The 17,596-nt window shown below is 36.4% G+C and overlaps 2 protein-coding genes across 3 annotated transcripts in view; both read left to right on the plus strand.

Moving 5' to 3' along the window:
* The window catches only part of slc35c2 (solute carrier family 35 member C2), a 28,182-nt gene extending 14,749 nt beyond the window's left edge, over positions 1-13,433 (plus strand). For both annotated transcript variants that reach the window (XM_059332785.1, XM_059332786.1), the window contains exons 7-10: positions 4,045-4,128; positions 4,922-5,097; positions 6,555-6,684; positions 10,518-13,433. In XM_059332785.1, coding sequence (XP_059188768.1) covers positions 4,045-4,128; positions 4,922-5,097; positions 6,555-6,684; positions 10,518-10,675 — 548 coding nt within the window. In that variant the 3' untranslated portion in view covers positions 10,676-13,433. The remainder of the gene's footprint in view (positions 1-4,044; positions 4,129-4,921; positions 5,098-6,554; positions 6,685-10,517) is intronic.
* Positions 13,434-16,617: 3,184 nt separating this feature from the next.
* The window catches only part of LOC131971363 (collagen alpha-1(XX) chain), an 81,974-nt gene continuing 80,995 nt past the window's right edge, over positions 16,618-17,596 (plus strand). Inside the window, exon 1 of the mRNA XM_059332784.1 lies at positions 16,618-16,779. The gene's annotated coding sequence lies outside the window, so the exon portion shown is untranslated. The remainder of the gene's footprint in view (positions 16,780-17,596) is intronic.

Below are 17,596 nucleotides of genomic sequence, written 5' to 3' on the forward strand. Positions count from 1 at the left end.
AAAAAATATCTTAAATTCACCTTTCAGATAAGAGAGGAATTTGTCATCTTTCAGGAGACACGTGTCGAATCTCCAGCGCTTACTTTTCGCAAGTTCTACGTCAAGAGACAACTCAAGGAGCAGAATTGCATGATTACTAACCACAATATTGCCTATTGAGCAGGAAGACACAAATTGCGTCACAGACTGGGGTACGAAAAAATAATCAATCCGTGTGTGGCACTTGTGAGGAGGGGAGTAAAAGGTAAATCCTCTATCAGACGGATGCATTATTCGCCATATATCAATCAGGTTGATTTCCCCACAAGTCGATAAGAGGGCTCTAGCCTGGTTTGACAGAGGAGTATCTCGTGGGGGATGTCTATCAAGTCGAGGATTAAGTAAACAATTAAAGTCACCTCCCACTAAGGCTAATGGCGAAGATATTTCTGCAAAGTCTGAAAACGCTTTAGTTAACAAATCAGGAGAATAGTTAGGTGGGCAATAAAGATTCATAATAGTAATTTCTTTGCCATTTAAGACACCACTTATAATAACAAATCTTCCGTATTTGTCTTTTATACACTTTTTTAATTGAAATGGTAAATTCTTGTGTATCAATATAACAACCCCTCTGCTACTGGTGGTAAAAGACGAAAAGTACACCTGACCAACCCAGCCGTCTTTAAGTTTAAGATGCTCATTGTCCTCTAAGTGGGACTCCTGTAATAAAGCCACATCTACCCCCTCCCTCTTCAACAAAGAGTAAACCTTTCTTCGCTTCACATTACCCCTTAAACCCCTTATATTCCGTGAACAGAGTTTTAACTTATAAGGTAGCATCGCCCTGTTGGCAAATATAATTTAGGCAGTTTATCGAAATATATCGAGATGATACACTGAATATGGGAGACCAGTACTGAGCATGAACTACAAGTAACAAAGAAACAGAACAGGAACCATAACAATAAGAAATTGTGCATGTTAAAAAAAATAAAAATAAAAATGGATAATGGGGGTCCTTCCCCAGGTTGCGAGGGGGTTGCTGTTTTATAAGGCACCTCCACTAGGGCCGAATGTGTTTCTCACACCATATAAACAAAGGGAGAAAAACAAAAAACAAAGCAAGTGACATAACCCAGTTGACCGGGCTCACAGCAACACCCAATTTAACATGACAAACAAAAGTTTTCAGCTTATAAGCCTTTAAATGTGAATCGTCATCTACTCTCAAACCAGCTCGACTTCCAGTGATTGAGTACTGGTGTATAATTAAACAAAGGGGGACACCTTAATACATATTATGATAATGAGTAATCGTTCACACGAATGTAAGATGTACCATAACAAGGTATAGTCACCAGTATACATGACCAAGTGTCCAAACTAAGCTCTCATATGGTCGGAGGGTCCGTCATTCCTGACGTGCTGCACTGGTTGCGAAGGTCAAAGCCTCCGTCGGGGAAAGGAAGGTTTTTCTTGGTGCCATTCAGTGACACTTGTAGCTTTGCAGGGAAGAGCATGGAGTAATCAGCGCCGATTTGTCTGAGACGTTGTTTGGCTTCATTAACTCCTTCCGTTTGCGAAGTACTGCAGCGGACAGGTCGTGGTAGAAGGATATTTTCCTTCCCTCCAGAGTAATATCCCCGTCTGCTGCCATCAGCCTTACTGCTGCCATCACTCTCTGCTTGTCCAGGAACGCGTGGAACCGGATGATGACCGGACGCAGCCGCTGGTCAGACCCGGGCTTGGGCATTAGAGAGCGGTGAGCCCGTTCTAGCTTGACTCGGCCCCCTTTGACATCCATGCCGAGAAAATCCGGTAGCCAGTGTCCAAAAAAGTCCAAAGCATTTCTCCCCTCCATATTCTCAGGCAAGTTGAGGATGCGGATATTTTTCCGCCGCCCTCTGTTTTCCAGATCGTTGATATGGTTGTGGAGGGATTCGACTTTTCTTTCCAAGGCTACTATTCGATCAGCTTGCGGCTCGTTAGCAGTCTCAAGCTGTAGCATCCTAGCCTCTGCTTCATCCAAGCGGTCATTAGCTCTTTTCAGCTCGGTAGTATGAGACTGATGACTGTTTTAGTCAAGGGCTCGAGTTTGTCGTTAATAGCCATCATTAGTTTATTGGTCATCAACTCCAGCACTTTAGCAAGTCCGGGTTCAAGTCCTGCCTCCTCACCGTCTTCATCATGCTCGCCGCTATGTTGGGCTAGCTCCATAGCCGTGTTGTCATTTGGCTGTCGCGACTTACTCTTTCCCCATGGCATTGTTTGGTGGTGTTTTTTCCAGAACTGTTCGAGAGTCATACTACTACATTGGCATTATAAAAAGATAAAGTGGTTTAAGAGAGAATGCAAAATATATGAAGGGTGTTGGCGGAGAGCCCGCAAAACCGACCATCTCCTAGGCCGTCATCACGTGACCCCCCGAAGCGGGATATTTGACGTTGCGCGTGGCGTCTAACACACACCTCCCGCTTGGTCCGACAGTCATTAAATCACTGTTCACTGCGGCCACCGCTAATTGTAAACAGAGCAGCATACTAACTATACATGTGGTGTCCACCGCTGATCGTGAACAAACCGGCTTTGCTAACTGTGCACAGAGTGTCCGGTGCTTGTTGTAAACAAACAGAGGTCGCTAATTGAACACATGCTGCTGCAGCACAACTGTGTAGCCGTTTAGCACGGTGCTACTGCGCAGCACTGCTGCTGCTCTGACTATCGTCTCCTCTCACTATCCTCCCACCTTATTCTGCGATGCCAGACTGCACTATGAAAGGGTACGAATATCACACCTTGGCATGATCACTATCCTAAGGCGAAAAGCCGGCACAGATCTTTCCAGCAATATAGCGGGACATTTGCGGGACCACACTATGAAAGGGGCTAGGGGTGTGCCATATCGTATCGTTCACGATTATACTGGTATAATTTTTTTATGGGTAAAAAAAATGCATATCATGATATTGGCAACATTCCTACTTCTTGACGTAGTGGCGTAAGGGTTTCTCATTAATTACCTAAACTGTGGCGGCCCGCTATAGTCTCATGTGCTGCACTAACGTCACATTTCAAGCTACTGAAAGTATATCTAATATAAATGAACCCCTAGATAGTAATTTTTTTTTAATTGCTAATACTCAAGAGTTAGGAGTATTATTTTTGTATTTGGCAACTGCTGATATTTGCAGTTTACACTACATTTAGATTTAGGATTGATTTTTATTTTGTTGTCTGATTTATTTATACTGACTAAAAATAAACGTATTGTTTTTTAATATCGTCAAGAATATCGTTATCGCAAAAATTACTCTGAAATATCGTGATAATCTTTTAGGGCCATATCGCCCACCCCTAAAAGGGGCTATAGACTACTTAGTATCAATCACATTGCAGTAGTCTTGTCGGTCAGATAGCCCCGCCCCCAGGCCCTGACTTGTTGGTTTGTGGTTCAAGAGCAGCAAAGAGTTAGTGCTGCTCTTGAACCAGTTTTCCTGACGAGAGCTGGTTCTATGGTAGTAGAAATGTCAATAACTGGCTCAAGAGCCAGGCACCGGCTCCGAAACCGGCCCTTGAACTTCCTTGCTTGATAAGGGGTAAATGTACACCATAAAGTTCACCATGGCAGTGTTTTTCTGGCCAAAAAAATCGTCAAAGCATTGACAGTTAGATAGGCATTACCAACTGATTCAAACCACAACCATCGGCCCAAGCCTACGATTGGTGCTTATATGGAGATTACCACTGATCAGCAGATTACGAAGAGAGGGAAAGGGTGGAAGAAACGGGACTGCTAACAGCATTAGCAACAGAGCTAACACAAAAGTAATTCATCTTAATCATACCTTATGACCAACTAGAACTATTTGGCGATGTCTGTATCTGCCGAGATCCAGCCTTCTGCTTGAATTTTCAATTTTTCTTTCATTATGCTACGTTCATTCATTCATTCAAATGTTGAATATGTGAACAGTGTATTCAACCTGCCTCTAAGAGAAGAAACGTTGAAAGAACATTTTCCTCTTCCTCAGTCTTCTGTTTCATCCTGGACTTTTTCTGCAGGCCTACAGAACCCAATAGACGCTTTGTACCACCTACAACCTCTCATGTTCCTTGGCCTCTTTCCTCTCTTCCTGTATAATGAAGGTGAGTACATTCTTCAGCTCTGATTTGATATCCTCTGATGACTCTTCACTCTTGTCATTGCCATTAACTGAGCACCACATCTGTAATTGTAGTATTTTAGGGTTTTTTTATTGAAAGATGTCACAGACTAATTTTTTCTTTTTCTTATAAAACCAGTTCAGTGTCAACATCTGTTTTAATACCGAAATACATGGTGTAATCCAATTAGGTGCTTGGAGTCAGGTTCTATATTTAGAAGTGAAAACGGAGAGTATGTTTGTAAACTAACAATAGATAGGGATCTAAGATGATTAGGAAGAGGAAAAAAAATTCTTCAGAATCAGCAGAATCAGAGTCAGGTATAGACGTATAAGGAAACACAATGTATGAAAATAAAGAAATAAATACAAGACATAAATACAAGCAGGAAAAGGCAACACCAGTATTAATAGCAGCTTATTAGCTTTTCATCTTGAACTCCTTTACTCTTGCTGTTTATGTTTGATAGCTGAGTCGCTGCAGATGAAACATTTTCCCAGCTACATTTTTTGCACTCCAGTAATCCAGTTTTAATTAGCATTTTGTTATTTTTGGCAGTTACTAGAGTGAGGTGGAGCCTGTGTAAACACTTGCTGTGTTAATACGATATGTTTGTAGACAGTGTGGGCAGTTCCATTAATATATGCAGGATAATGTCATTATTGTTGCGCTATCAAAAGGAAATTTTAACCACATGAACACTTTAAACCAACTGTGACTCAGTATCACAGTTTTTAGATGCTAAAGATCTAACATTGCTCTGTCTTGTTTCCAGGACTGAGCCTCAGTACTTCAGAAAAGTTATTCCGGGTGACCGAGCTCTCCCCTCTGCTCTATTCAGTCTTCACACTGAGTATTGGCGGTGCGCTGGCTTTTGGTTTGGGCTTCTCAGAGTTCCTGCTGGTCTCCCGAACCTCCAGTCTTACATTATCCATTTCAGGGATCTTTAAGGTACTTTATAATTGTGTGTAGTGTGACTTTCTTTTTGAATCAGTCAGTCAAACTTATCCAACAAAGCTCAGAGAAGCCGACACAGATGAGTTTAAGATGCGGTATGTTAGCAGCTCTGCTGTTGCTAACAGTGGTGGAATGTATCTAAGTACATTTACTCAATTTAACCCTTTATCAGGCGAAGAACCATATTTGGTAACTTCAGTGGATATCTAAACGAGGTCCCCATGTCTCTCTGTTTGGTCGTAGAACCACATGGATTTCTTCCAGCTAATCAGCAAAGATCAGGCTACGTCACAGACAGTGACACCATGACATCTGACCAATCACTATGATAATAATATAATAATATTAACTTTATTGACCTTGACGTCCAATGTGAAAAATTTAGAAAAAAAATCTGCAAGAAACAGTCGTACAGAGTTGTTCTTCAGTGACTTGTAATAATAATTAATATTTTGAGAAAAGAGTTGCAAATTTACTAGAAATCTAGAAGAAATAAAAATTTAGGCAAATCTGCGCGAAAAAAGTCAGATTTACGAGAAAAAAGCAACTTTTTTCTCGCAGATTCACCACTTTAAATCTCATAAATCTGCACATTGTTTTCTCATAGATTTGCCACATTAATCTCATAAACTTTTTTCTTAAAATATTAACCCCCCCCCCCCCGGGTCCGTAGGTTTTTTTACTCATTCCACAGTCCATCCTGTAATATCCTCCAATATTTTCTAGGGAAATTTGAAATTTGGAATTTGCAAGTATTTCAATGAGTGTCCTATTAATGGTTAAGTACATTTTTAGGGACTTGTACTTTACTTGAGTATTTCCATTTTATGTAACTTTATACTTTTACTCCACTACATATTTAGGCAAGTATTGTACTTTTTACTCAACTACATTTAGCTGACAGCTTCAGTTAATTTTCTGGTCAAGATTTAACATGGAAAAAGATGTGATCAATACGAACTGATTATGCATTTTTATTAATAAACCATTTAACAGTATATAAAGTAGATCAATCAGACCTGGACAACAGTAAAATGCTGCTTACAAAAGTGCATCATAACAAATAATCTAATAATATATTTGAAATATATATACTTATATATATACTTTACTTTTGTATTTTAAGTACATTTTGGAGCTGATACTTTTGTACTTTTACTTCAGTAAGTTTTGAATGCTTTTACTTGTAGTGAAGTCATTTCCTAGCATGGTTTTAGTACTTTTACTTAAGTAAGAGATCTGAATACTTTTTATAATTTTTCCACCACTGGTTGCAAAGGATCTGAGCAAATTATCTTTATTTTCGTCCATCAAAAGGTGTTTGACCTTTGTTTCCTGCTGCATACCGAACGCTGCATCTTTGTAAAGCCTCACATAGCTGCAGTGTCCTTGTCTTGTTCAGACATATCTAATACACCCTTTCTTTCATTCCATTTATTGTTTTCCTGCAGGAGGTGTGTACTCTGCTTTTGGCAGCAGCTCTGATGGGAGACAAAACCAACATGCTTAATTGGCTCGGATTCGTGATTTGTCTATGTGGCATTTCATTGCATGTGGGACTCAAGACATATTATTCCAAAAGTAAGTGGGTTTTTTTTGTTATTGTGTATAATACAAATTTCTGTTGGCAATGACCTATCAAGAGTCAAAACTATTTTTAAAAACCCTCTATACATATTTAATAACAAAAACAATATTCAGCTTTGAATTACTTAGAATGTCAACTGTGATTATTTTTAACACCAATTATTCATTTAAGTTACTACGAGCAGCCACGGCACATTTGGCTGAATGTATTTATAATATAGCATATATATAGACCCACATTCATTTCTCATCTTATTTCATGCACATTTTTTGTGTGTTTTAGCTTTTTTTTTATTACAGCAGATCATTATATCCATTTTTCCTTTTATACTGTATGAAGAAAAAATATTTTTGTATTATTACATCAAGTTAACACACATGGGTCAAAAATGACCTTGTGCATTAGAAGCGTAGTGATACAAAAAGTGATTCACTAAATTAACAATGTGAGTATATGTGTAACTATGTTTGTCTTATTTTGAAGGTTTAACTGTAAAAGAGTTGTTAGAACCACCAGATTACATTGGAAAATCACATATTTTAACATTTGAGACTTATTACAGCCACCAAATGATCATTTCCATTGGAAAAACACCAATTTAATAAAAAAGGATAGTTAATATTTGTGTCTTCTTTGTCAGGTTTTAAATTGGTGACAACATATAAACACCTTCTAATGCACAACATGGGTCAAAAATGACCCATGACTTTTTTATTCAAAAAGTAAGAAATGGAAACAAAAAATTGCGATGTATGAAGATCAAAAACAAGTTATTTAAGGAAAACCTGCAATACTAAATGAAGAAATTAATTTATTGCAAAGATATAGAATATAAAAACTCACTTTAGACCCATGTTGCCAATCAAAGGGTTAAACTCAAACACCGGTGCTGCTGATACCAGTTGATATGAACATTTAAAGGAGGTTTATAAACATATCAGTTTAGATTCAAGTCAAGTCAAAGTTTATTTATAGAACACATTTAAACACAACCTCAGTTGACCAAAGTGCTGTACAGTTATTAAAAAAAAACAATAAAATCATACACAAATATCGTAATCAATAAAAACAATGAAAAAAAACAACTATTTTCGTCCTTTCAAAATAAAAGCGTCCGTTATCAAAACAGGCTTTCGCATAGTACTGTATATATATACACGCATATATATTTCACATAGTGCTGTATATATTTATATATATACACACACACACACACACACAAACACACAAACACACACACACACACACACACACATATATATATATATATATATGTGTGTATATATGTGTGTATATGTGTATATATATGTGTATATGTGTATGTATATATATAGATATATATGTGTGTGTATATGTATATATATGTATATATATATATATATATATATATATATATGTATGTATATATGTATGTATAGATATATATATCTGTATATATATATGTATGTGTATATATATATATATATATATGTATATGTGTGTGTATATATATATATATATGTGTATATATATCTTTTATATTGCCCATGCAGCGATTAATCGATTAATTGATCGTTTGCGTTATAGATAATCAAGTTGGCAGGTTTCTTACTAACACCCATCCCTAGTATCGGGACTGAAAAAGTCAGATCAGTGCATCCTTGGAACCAACAGGGAAACTGTAGTGCACAGTAACAGTTTCAATGGTTACCTATCCATGTAGTGCCTGGCAGAGATATTTTGGTCTGTGCTCACCAATAGTGCCCCTTGTCAATCAAAAATGAATTAATACTAATACTAATATGCATATGCAAATGAGTTTTGTGATGCCAGGCTTCCATATGTAGTCTGTCATCTCAATGCCTCCTCAATGTGTCTTGGTTGTGTTCACGCCAACTGATCGACTTGTGATTGAATCACCAAGGGCGATATGGACTAAAAGTCATATCCCGATATATTTAGGCTGAATATCGATATACGATGTATATCCTGATATTTTTATGGCTAAGTGAGAGCAAATGTTCAGTCAAAGTCAAATATCAATCCAATCCAATCCAATCCCCTTTTATTTGTATAGCACATTTAAACAACACAAACGTCTCCAAAGTGCTGTACATAAAATCAACAATAAAACAAACAATTCCATATACCAATCAGCAATAAATAATAAGTGTATAAATCTAAAATGATGCCATAAATAAAACAATACAATCAAACAGATAAACATAGTAAAATAAAATAAAAGACGTAGTTAAAAGTAGTAAAAGAAATAAAAGAAATAAAAGACACAGAGGACCACAAAACTCACGCAGTGTTAAAAAGCCAAGGAATAAAAATGGGTCTTGAGACAAGACTTAAAACACTCCACTGTGGGGGCTGTTCGGACATGGAGGGGGAGGGCGTTCCAGAGTCTGGGGCTCACCACAGAGAAAGCCCTGTCCCCCCTGGTTTTAAGTCTAGCTCTAGGGACCACGAGCTGGAGCTGGCCCTCGGACCTCAATTCACGCGCTGGAGTATAAATTTGGATGAGGTCCTTGATGTACTGTGGGGCCAGTCCATTCAAAGCTTTAAAAACAAACAATAAAATCTTAAAATCAATCCGAAAATTAACAGGAAGCCAGTGCAAAGACGCAAGGATCGGGGTAATGTGTTCCCGCTAACTGCAAACGAGAGAGGGCTTTGTGGCTGATGCCTGAGTACAGGGCATTGCAGTAGTCCAGTTGACTTGAAATAAAAGCGTGCACCATCTGTTCAAAGAGGTTAAAAGATAAAAACGGCTTCACTTTTGATGAAAGACGAAGATGATAAAAACAAGATTTTAAAACACTATTAATCTGTTTATCAAATCTAAAATCGCTGTCTGTGGTGATGCCAAGGCTGGTGACTTTAAGACGTGCATACTCTGTGAGGGGTCCCAGGTCGATGAGGGCACTGCCAAACATCATAACCTCCGTTTTTTCCCTGTTGAGTTTTAAAAAATTCTGGGCTAACCAAGCCTTGACATCACATAGACAGTCGAATAGGGGTGTCAGGGGGCAGTGGCTCTCCTTAGACAATGGCATATAAATATCAAATGTAACAAGTAGTTTTATTGAAACCGTTGGGTTTTTTTTACGGTATAACAACAGGAGAACCTTTTTCAAAATCTAAGCTCCATAGAGTGCACATTTTAATAAAATATCTTATAAAAAAAATCCTATGAAATAAAGTAGGCCAATTTTTTTCTGAAATAAATATATTTATATGAGAAAATAATAACGAACGTTACAAAATAACTAAATATGACAAACCCTATTAAGGGCAGCATTTATATAAATTTAAAAAAAGGAAAACAAATGGAACTATATCGATATACAGTACAGGCCAAAAGTTTGGACACACCTTCTCATTCAATGCGTTTTTCTTTATTTTCATGACTATTTACATTGTAGAGTCTCACTGAAGGCATCAAAACTATGAATAAACACATATGGAATTATGTACTTAACAAAAAAAGTGTGAAATAACTGAAAACATGTCTTGTATTTTCGATTCCTCAAAGTAGCCACCCTTTGCTTACTAGAATATAAGACATGTTTTCAGTTATTTCACACTTTTTTGTTGAGTACATAATTCCACATGTGTTCATTAATAGTTTTGATGAATTTACAATGTCAATAGTCATGCAAATAAAGGAAACACATTGAATGAGAACGTGTGTCCAAACTTTTGGCCAATGAATGTTGAGTGTTATGGTCTATTTCCAAATCACATTTAAAAATATATCAATACATCTTTTATATTCATATGCCGCCCAGCCCTAATTGCCAGGTCTGAACAGGGTCTAATTTGTGATCTACTCCATCAGATAAGGGACCATCGATAAGGCAGCTCAGCAGTAAGAGCCCAGAACTTGAGATGCCGTTACTGCGACAGAACACAGACGAAAGAGACGATTCGGCTGCTGAATACGATGACGAAGACGAAGAGGTCATCACAGGATCTGTGAAGCGGTCCGTCTCCTAACTGCTCACTCCGACGTCAGAGCTTTAAGGTGTCCAAAGACTGTCGTGAAACACTGCCACAAAGAGCTCAAATCCTTCACCGTCATGTCTTCAGGCCTGGCCAGGACCTCATTATGTACAGTAGCTGTACACTGACTGACTGAGGATTTGACAAACGTTTTGATCTTTTGCCTTAGGGGATCCTCAAAGCTGTAGCTCATACATCCAAGTGTCAACAGAGCATGATGTATGGGTAGAAAGAGGGTGTTAAAGGGATACTTTGACAACTTCAATTTGATTGGGTCATTTTTCTTTGCTAAATACTTGTCACACAGTGAGTATCTTCTTATTTTGTTCTGTTTTCCTACTGTGAATACACGTGTGTTTTTAAACATTAATATCATTCTGTTAAGTGACACAGGTCCCTTCATAAGAAGCTATTAGGAAGTAAAACAAATGTAGAAACTGCTTAATGAGGTTACAAGTGTGTGATTTAGGAAAAATCAGCTGGAATTGAAGGTGCCCTGGTATTCCTATAATGTTATATTAATAACATGAAGCCTGACATCGTGAAGTGTTTGGTTTAAAAACTATTTATAGTACAACCCTTACAAAAAAAGCTGGGATGATGTGTAAAAATGGGTAAAAACAGAATGCATCCAATTTAGAATTAAAGTGTATATTTACAACAACAAAAAAACCCATAAGTTTATAAGATGAATGTTAAAAGTATTGTTTTTGTACAGTTTTCATATGTCAAAGAGGATGAAAAGAGATTTATTTACATTTCAGACAACGTTCCATCTTTTTTTGGAATCGGGGTTTTGAATTTGTAATAATAATGCTACAATTGAACACAGATCAATTAGGTGTGTAGGTCAGCAACTAGCAATTATTTTCATTTTCAGTGAATCTACAGGTTATTTTATTTATTTATTGCAAAAAATGTTTGGTCTAAAACCTTTCAGAAAAAAATGGCCATCACATTTTCCTATGTTTGGTCCAACCAACAGTCTAAAACCCAAAGATATTCAGGCGCTGTTGGACAAAGAAAGCAGCAAACCTTTACATTGGCGTAGCAAATACTGACTTGAATGACAAATAGATTATCAATAGATTGTTGTTTAATATTTTTATTTTAAAGGTATACAGGTGCATCTCAATAAACTAGTACAGTGCCCGTAGGAAGTATGTATTAGTATCGTGGGAGATTAAGTAGATTTTTCAATTATGAACAAATGAGGTTGTGTGTGAAAGTATGATGTACAAAGAGGTGTAATACTCTTGGTAGTGTTAATATATACAAAGTGTATATTGGGTAATACATGGATGGACATTTAGATATAAAGAGACACAGAAATAATTATTTTAAGAAAAAGAAACATAATCATTCAACATGGTTCGACATATATACAGACACAGATATAGGAGGGAAGAAGTTTACATGCAGCACAAACAGATGGATGTGACAGTAACAGAATTCACACATTACATGCAGACCACTACAACGTCTGCAACTCTATAAAACACTTACTTTTCATAAGGTACCACACCATCCAGCACATACACATTGAACATTGATATTCATATTCAGATGAGATGAGTCAGGGTGTAAATCCAGAGTGAATTGTGTTACTGACCAGGTGTAGGCCTATTACACAATGGGGCGGGGCTCCCCTAAAAGGGGGCGGAGCTTCCCTAAAAGGCGTCCGATCGGAAACAGTGAAATGCTGCAATACGTCCCACGTAAATAATGATATTTTGAAAAAATAATTTAAAAATCTTCAAAATCGAGGATGCACACCTTCGTGCCATGAGCAAGACACATATGAAATCTGAGGTCAGTCTGACTAACGGACAGAGAGATATGAACTAGATACACACACACACACATGCTTCTTGCTTTTATAGATAGATTAGAATATCATAGAAAAGTTTATTTATGTCACTAATTCAATTCAAAACGTGGAAATAACACATTATATAGATCCATTACACACAGAATGAAACATTTCATGTCTTCATTTATTTAATTTTTTCGAATTATAATGATTATGGTTTACACTTAATGAAGACCTAAAATTCTGTGTCTCAAAAAAAAAAAAATTTTACAAAAGACCAATTTTAAAAAGTATGTTTAATATGTAAATGTTGGCCTCTGAAAAGTATGTCCATCTATATGACTCAATACTTGGTTGGAGCTGTTTGACCTGAACTACTGGAAATGGACTTTTCCACTATATTTTAATTTATTGAGATGTACCTGTACAATGCATTATATTCCTAAAAACAACATACAAACCCAGGTTTCTATTGGTAATCTGTTATATATATATACATATAGACATAAAGTCTGCTAAAAATAATTCCCTTTAAACTGCATCCTTTACAGCTGCAAAAAAAAAGCGAAGTACATTCATCTGCAGCATGCTGTGCTGTTATGATCCAGACAAAAGACCACCACGGATTGTTCACCACAGGTTCATAATGAACCGAAGATATTTTTATATTCTCAATACACAGTCAGGGATTCAATTAGCATTAGGAGACATGGACTGGCAGGAATCTGCAGAGATACTGCTTTCTGCCTGCCTTTCTCTTTACATGCTGCTGTGTTCAGGACGTCTTCACCCCACACAAACAGCAGGCACAGCACTGAAAAACAGACACTGAGTGAGGGTTAACACCTCCCAAAACAAGATTGAATATAGAAAAACTGAATAATTGAAGTGCTTTTTACTTTCCTTGAGCCGGTGGAGAAGTCTGAATATATACACACACACACACACACACATATATATATATATGTATGTATATGTATATATATATGTATGTATATATATATATATCTATATGTATATATATATGTATATGTATATATATATATGTATATGTATGTATGTATGTATGTATATATATATGTATGTATGTATATATATGTATATGTATGTATGTATATGTATATATATATATATATATATATATATATATATATATATATATATATATACATATACACACCCTTTATTTAACCAGGTATAAGTCTCATTGAGATTTTAAAAAATCTCTTTTCCAAGAGAGACCTGGGCAAGAAAGCAGCATAAAAAGAGACAAGTTACAACACTTAAACACAGTTATCATAACAATTAAATACAAATAAATAAAATCCAGCCATCACAACAACACTGAAGGAGCCTCAGTAGCCGACTTATATGTAGCAGTCACACTGACCGATGGAAGAGATTTCTTTGTCCTTCAGAATCGATTTAAATTCACCAATTGGAAGCAGCCCAAAAATAGATTTTTTTAGATAAAAACGAACCAATGAGAGAGCCTGCCAACATACAAAGACGGCATTTTAGCCAATGAATGTTGTGTTTATAAACAGTGAGCGATTCCTGCATGTTATACCTTTAAAGTTCAGAGTTAATAAATGTGAGGTTCGGAGCAGAAAGGCCCTTAGAACATTATATTTTATACTCTATGCCATGATATTGGGACTTGTCATAATATGATGTTTTTTAATCAAACTTACTTCAAAGGCTAGCGCTGCTAACTGAAAGTAAATTGGTCATTTAATTCAAGTAATGAGCTGCAGTGTTGGAGACTATTTATTTCATCTAAATGTAAAAAGGTCTCCAGTGGTTCCAGTCATTATTTGAAGAAATGTGTTATGACTAAACCCTAATGTGCCTTGTTTCATCACAGCAGTCAAGACGGCGGCTGTGAGAGCTGTTTTTAAAATGCATCATAATTACATTTGTGATTATGTAACTTGAGATTAAAGCCATTTAAGAAGAAAACTTTTTTAATTTTTTTCCCTTTTCTTTAAAATGCACTGTTGTTTCTGTAATTGAGAAGTTAAGCTCTTATTGTTCAAAGAGCTTTTTGGTGGTTGTGTGCAGTGGATGTTTAGGGGGAGATAGCAGGTCAACAATAAATGCCACATAGAGCAGCTATTCTCAACCTTGGGGTCGGGACCCCAATTGGGGTTGCGAGATGATTTCTGGGGGTCGCCAAATCATTTTGGAAGTCAGCTCTGTCTCCACTGTGTTCATGTGTTAATGTGTTTTAGTCTTTTTGGTAACTTAATGTCTTTTTTTTTGGTCATTTTGTGTTTTTTTAAGTCATTTTGTGTCTTTTTTGGTCATTTTGTGTCTTTTTTTGGTCATTTTGTTTCTTTTTTTGATCATTTTGTGTCTTTTTTGGTCATTTTGTTTCCTTTTTTGGTCATTTTGTGTCTTTATTGGTCATTTTGTTTCCTTTTTTGGTCATTTTGTGTCTGTTTTTGGTAGTTTTGTTTCTTTTTTTGGGTCATTTTGGGTCTTTTTTTGTCATTTTGTGCCTTTTTTTGGTCATTCTGTGTCTTTTTTTTTATCATTTTGTGGTCAATTTGTGTCTTTTTTGGTCATTTTGTTTCCTTTTTTGGTCATTTTGTGTCTTTTTTTGGTTGTTTTGTTTCTTTTTTGGGTCATTTTGTGTCTTTTTTTGGTCATTTTGTGTCTTTTTTTGGTCATTTTGTTTCGTTTTTTGGTCATTTTGTGTCTTTTTTTATCATTTTGTGTCTTTTTTGGTCATTTTGTTTCCTTTTTTGGTCATTTTGTGTCTGTTTTTGGTAGTTTTGTTTCTTTTTTTGGGTCATTTTGGGTCTTTTTTTTGGTCATTTTGTGCCTTTTTTGGTCATTTTGTGTCTTTTTTTTATCATTTTGTGGTCAATTTGTGTCTTTTTTGGTCATTTTGTTTCCTTTATTGGTCATTTTGTGTCTTTTTTTGGTTGTTTTGTTTCTTTTTTGGGTCATTTTGTGTCTTTTTTTGGTCATTTTGTGCCTTTTTTGGTCATTTTGTGTCTTTTTTATCATTTTGTGGTCAATTTGTGTCTTTTTTGGTCATTTTGTTTCCTTTTTTGGTCATTTTGTGTCTTTTTTTGGTCAATTTGTATCTTTTTTGGTCATTTTGTTTCCTTTTTTTGGTCATTTTGTTTCTTTTTTGGGTGATCTGAACTGTGCATGTGAAATTCTGTTCAGTGAGCGGGGGTCGCAGACAACATGCATGTTAAATTGGGGGTCGCGACTCAAAAGGGTTGAGAACTACTGACATAGAAGATGTAATCATCAGCTGAAAGCTGTGAAGCTGAAGATTAACTTGAGATGCAGCTGGTTTGACCTGCCAGCCCAGATTGATGTAGTGTAGCCTCAGAGTTTGGTCACATTCCAACACAGCTGTTTGGAAATGATTTTAGCACACACTGATGCACTCCTCATGGAATAAAAAAACAAGTGCTTGATATAGAGGTGTGCTCTTTACAAACTATTGCTTTTCACACATGAAACATGTAGTGTAGCATACGATCTGACAGCCTGTGAATAAAGAGGTTCCCAAAGAGGCAGGTACAGGTACATCTAGAAAAATTAGAATATTGTGGAAAAAGTTCAATATTTTTTGTCAATCATTTCAGAAAGTGAAACTCATACATTATATAGATTCATTACATATAAAGTGAAATATTTCAAGCCTGTTTTTCTTGTAATGTTGATGATTCTGGCTTAAAGATAATGAAAACACAAAACTCAGTGTCTCAGAAAATTAGAATACTGTGGAAAAAGTTACATTTTGGCGTCCACAGTTGGTATTTTGTGTCTTTTTTTTCTGTAAATGTATGTCTCTTTTTGGGTCTTTTTTGTGTCATTTTGGTCATTTTATGCATTTTAGCATTTGCATAATCAACAAAATTACAAGAAATACAGACTTGAAATATTTCACTCTATGTGCAATGAATCTGTATAATATACAAGTTTCACTTTCTGAATTAACTGACAAAAAATATTGAACTTTTTCACGATATTCAACTTTTTTTGAGATGTACCTTTATATGAGGGATTGCTTCCTTCAGTTCCCACTGGCCCTGTGTGCTGTGCAGAGGGTTTTATGGTGTGCTCCGGAGGGCCACGCCCAGCCCGGAGCAGCAGGAGGGCCCTGCTTCTCGGGTTTCACCCGGAGGAGTTGAGATAGAGCCTGATGTGGGGAGCTGGCTCCACAGTTTAGCGGAACTGGCGCTTGTTGACATCTCACCTGTGGAATGCTGCGTGCAGTGTCTCTGGAGGAATAACGAGGACTCTCTAACCGCAGGTAGGAGCTCACCTGGGACAAAAAGTAGCTTATGGTCAGGCACAGTGTGGTTGTGGTGCTGTCTGTCTTCTCAGGTGAAGCAGCGAGACAGGCTAACGCTGTTAAAGGTCTAGTTGACGTCTATTGTTCGAAGCTATTGTAAGATCAGCTACCTGAGGGGAGGTCTGCTACCTCTGCCACGGACATGCGCATTAACTCTTTGGTGCACAACATAGAAACACCTTCTAATGCACAACATGGGTCAAAAATGAGCCGCATTCATTTCTCATGTTATTTCATGCTGGCTGTGTGTTTGAATATCTTTTTTTTTTTATTACAACAGATCATTATATCCATTTTTCCTATAGATAGATAGATTACTTTATTCATCCCCGAAGGGAAATTCGGTTGTCACAACAGTCCGGTATTCAAGTACAATAAAATACAATAGAATAAGATACTGAGGTAGCATAAATAAAAACAACAATAGAAACAAACACAGAATAGAACAAGGACACTTAAGAAGTTAAAAAAAGAAGATACTATGATAATAATTTAATACTTTATGAAGAAAAATAGTTTTTGTATTATTACATGGGTCAAAAATAACCTTGTGCATTAGAAGCATAGTGATACAAAAAGTGATACACTAAATTAACAATTTGAGTATATGTGTAACAATGTTTGTCTTAATTTTTATAGTACCTTTAAAAGAGTTGTTAGAACCACCAGATTACATTGGAAAATCACATATTTTAACATTTGAGACTTATTACAGCCACCAAATGATCATTTCCATTGGAAAAACACCAATTTAATAAAATGGGATAGTTAATAT

Source organism: Centropristis striata, chromosome 5 (assembly GCF_030273125.1).
Source record: "Centropristis striata isolate RG_2023a ecotype Rhode Island chromosome 5, C.striata_1.0, whole genome shotgun sequence".
NCBI lineage: Eukaryota > Metazoa > Chordata > Actinopteri > Perciformes > Serranidae > Centropristis > Centropristis striata.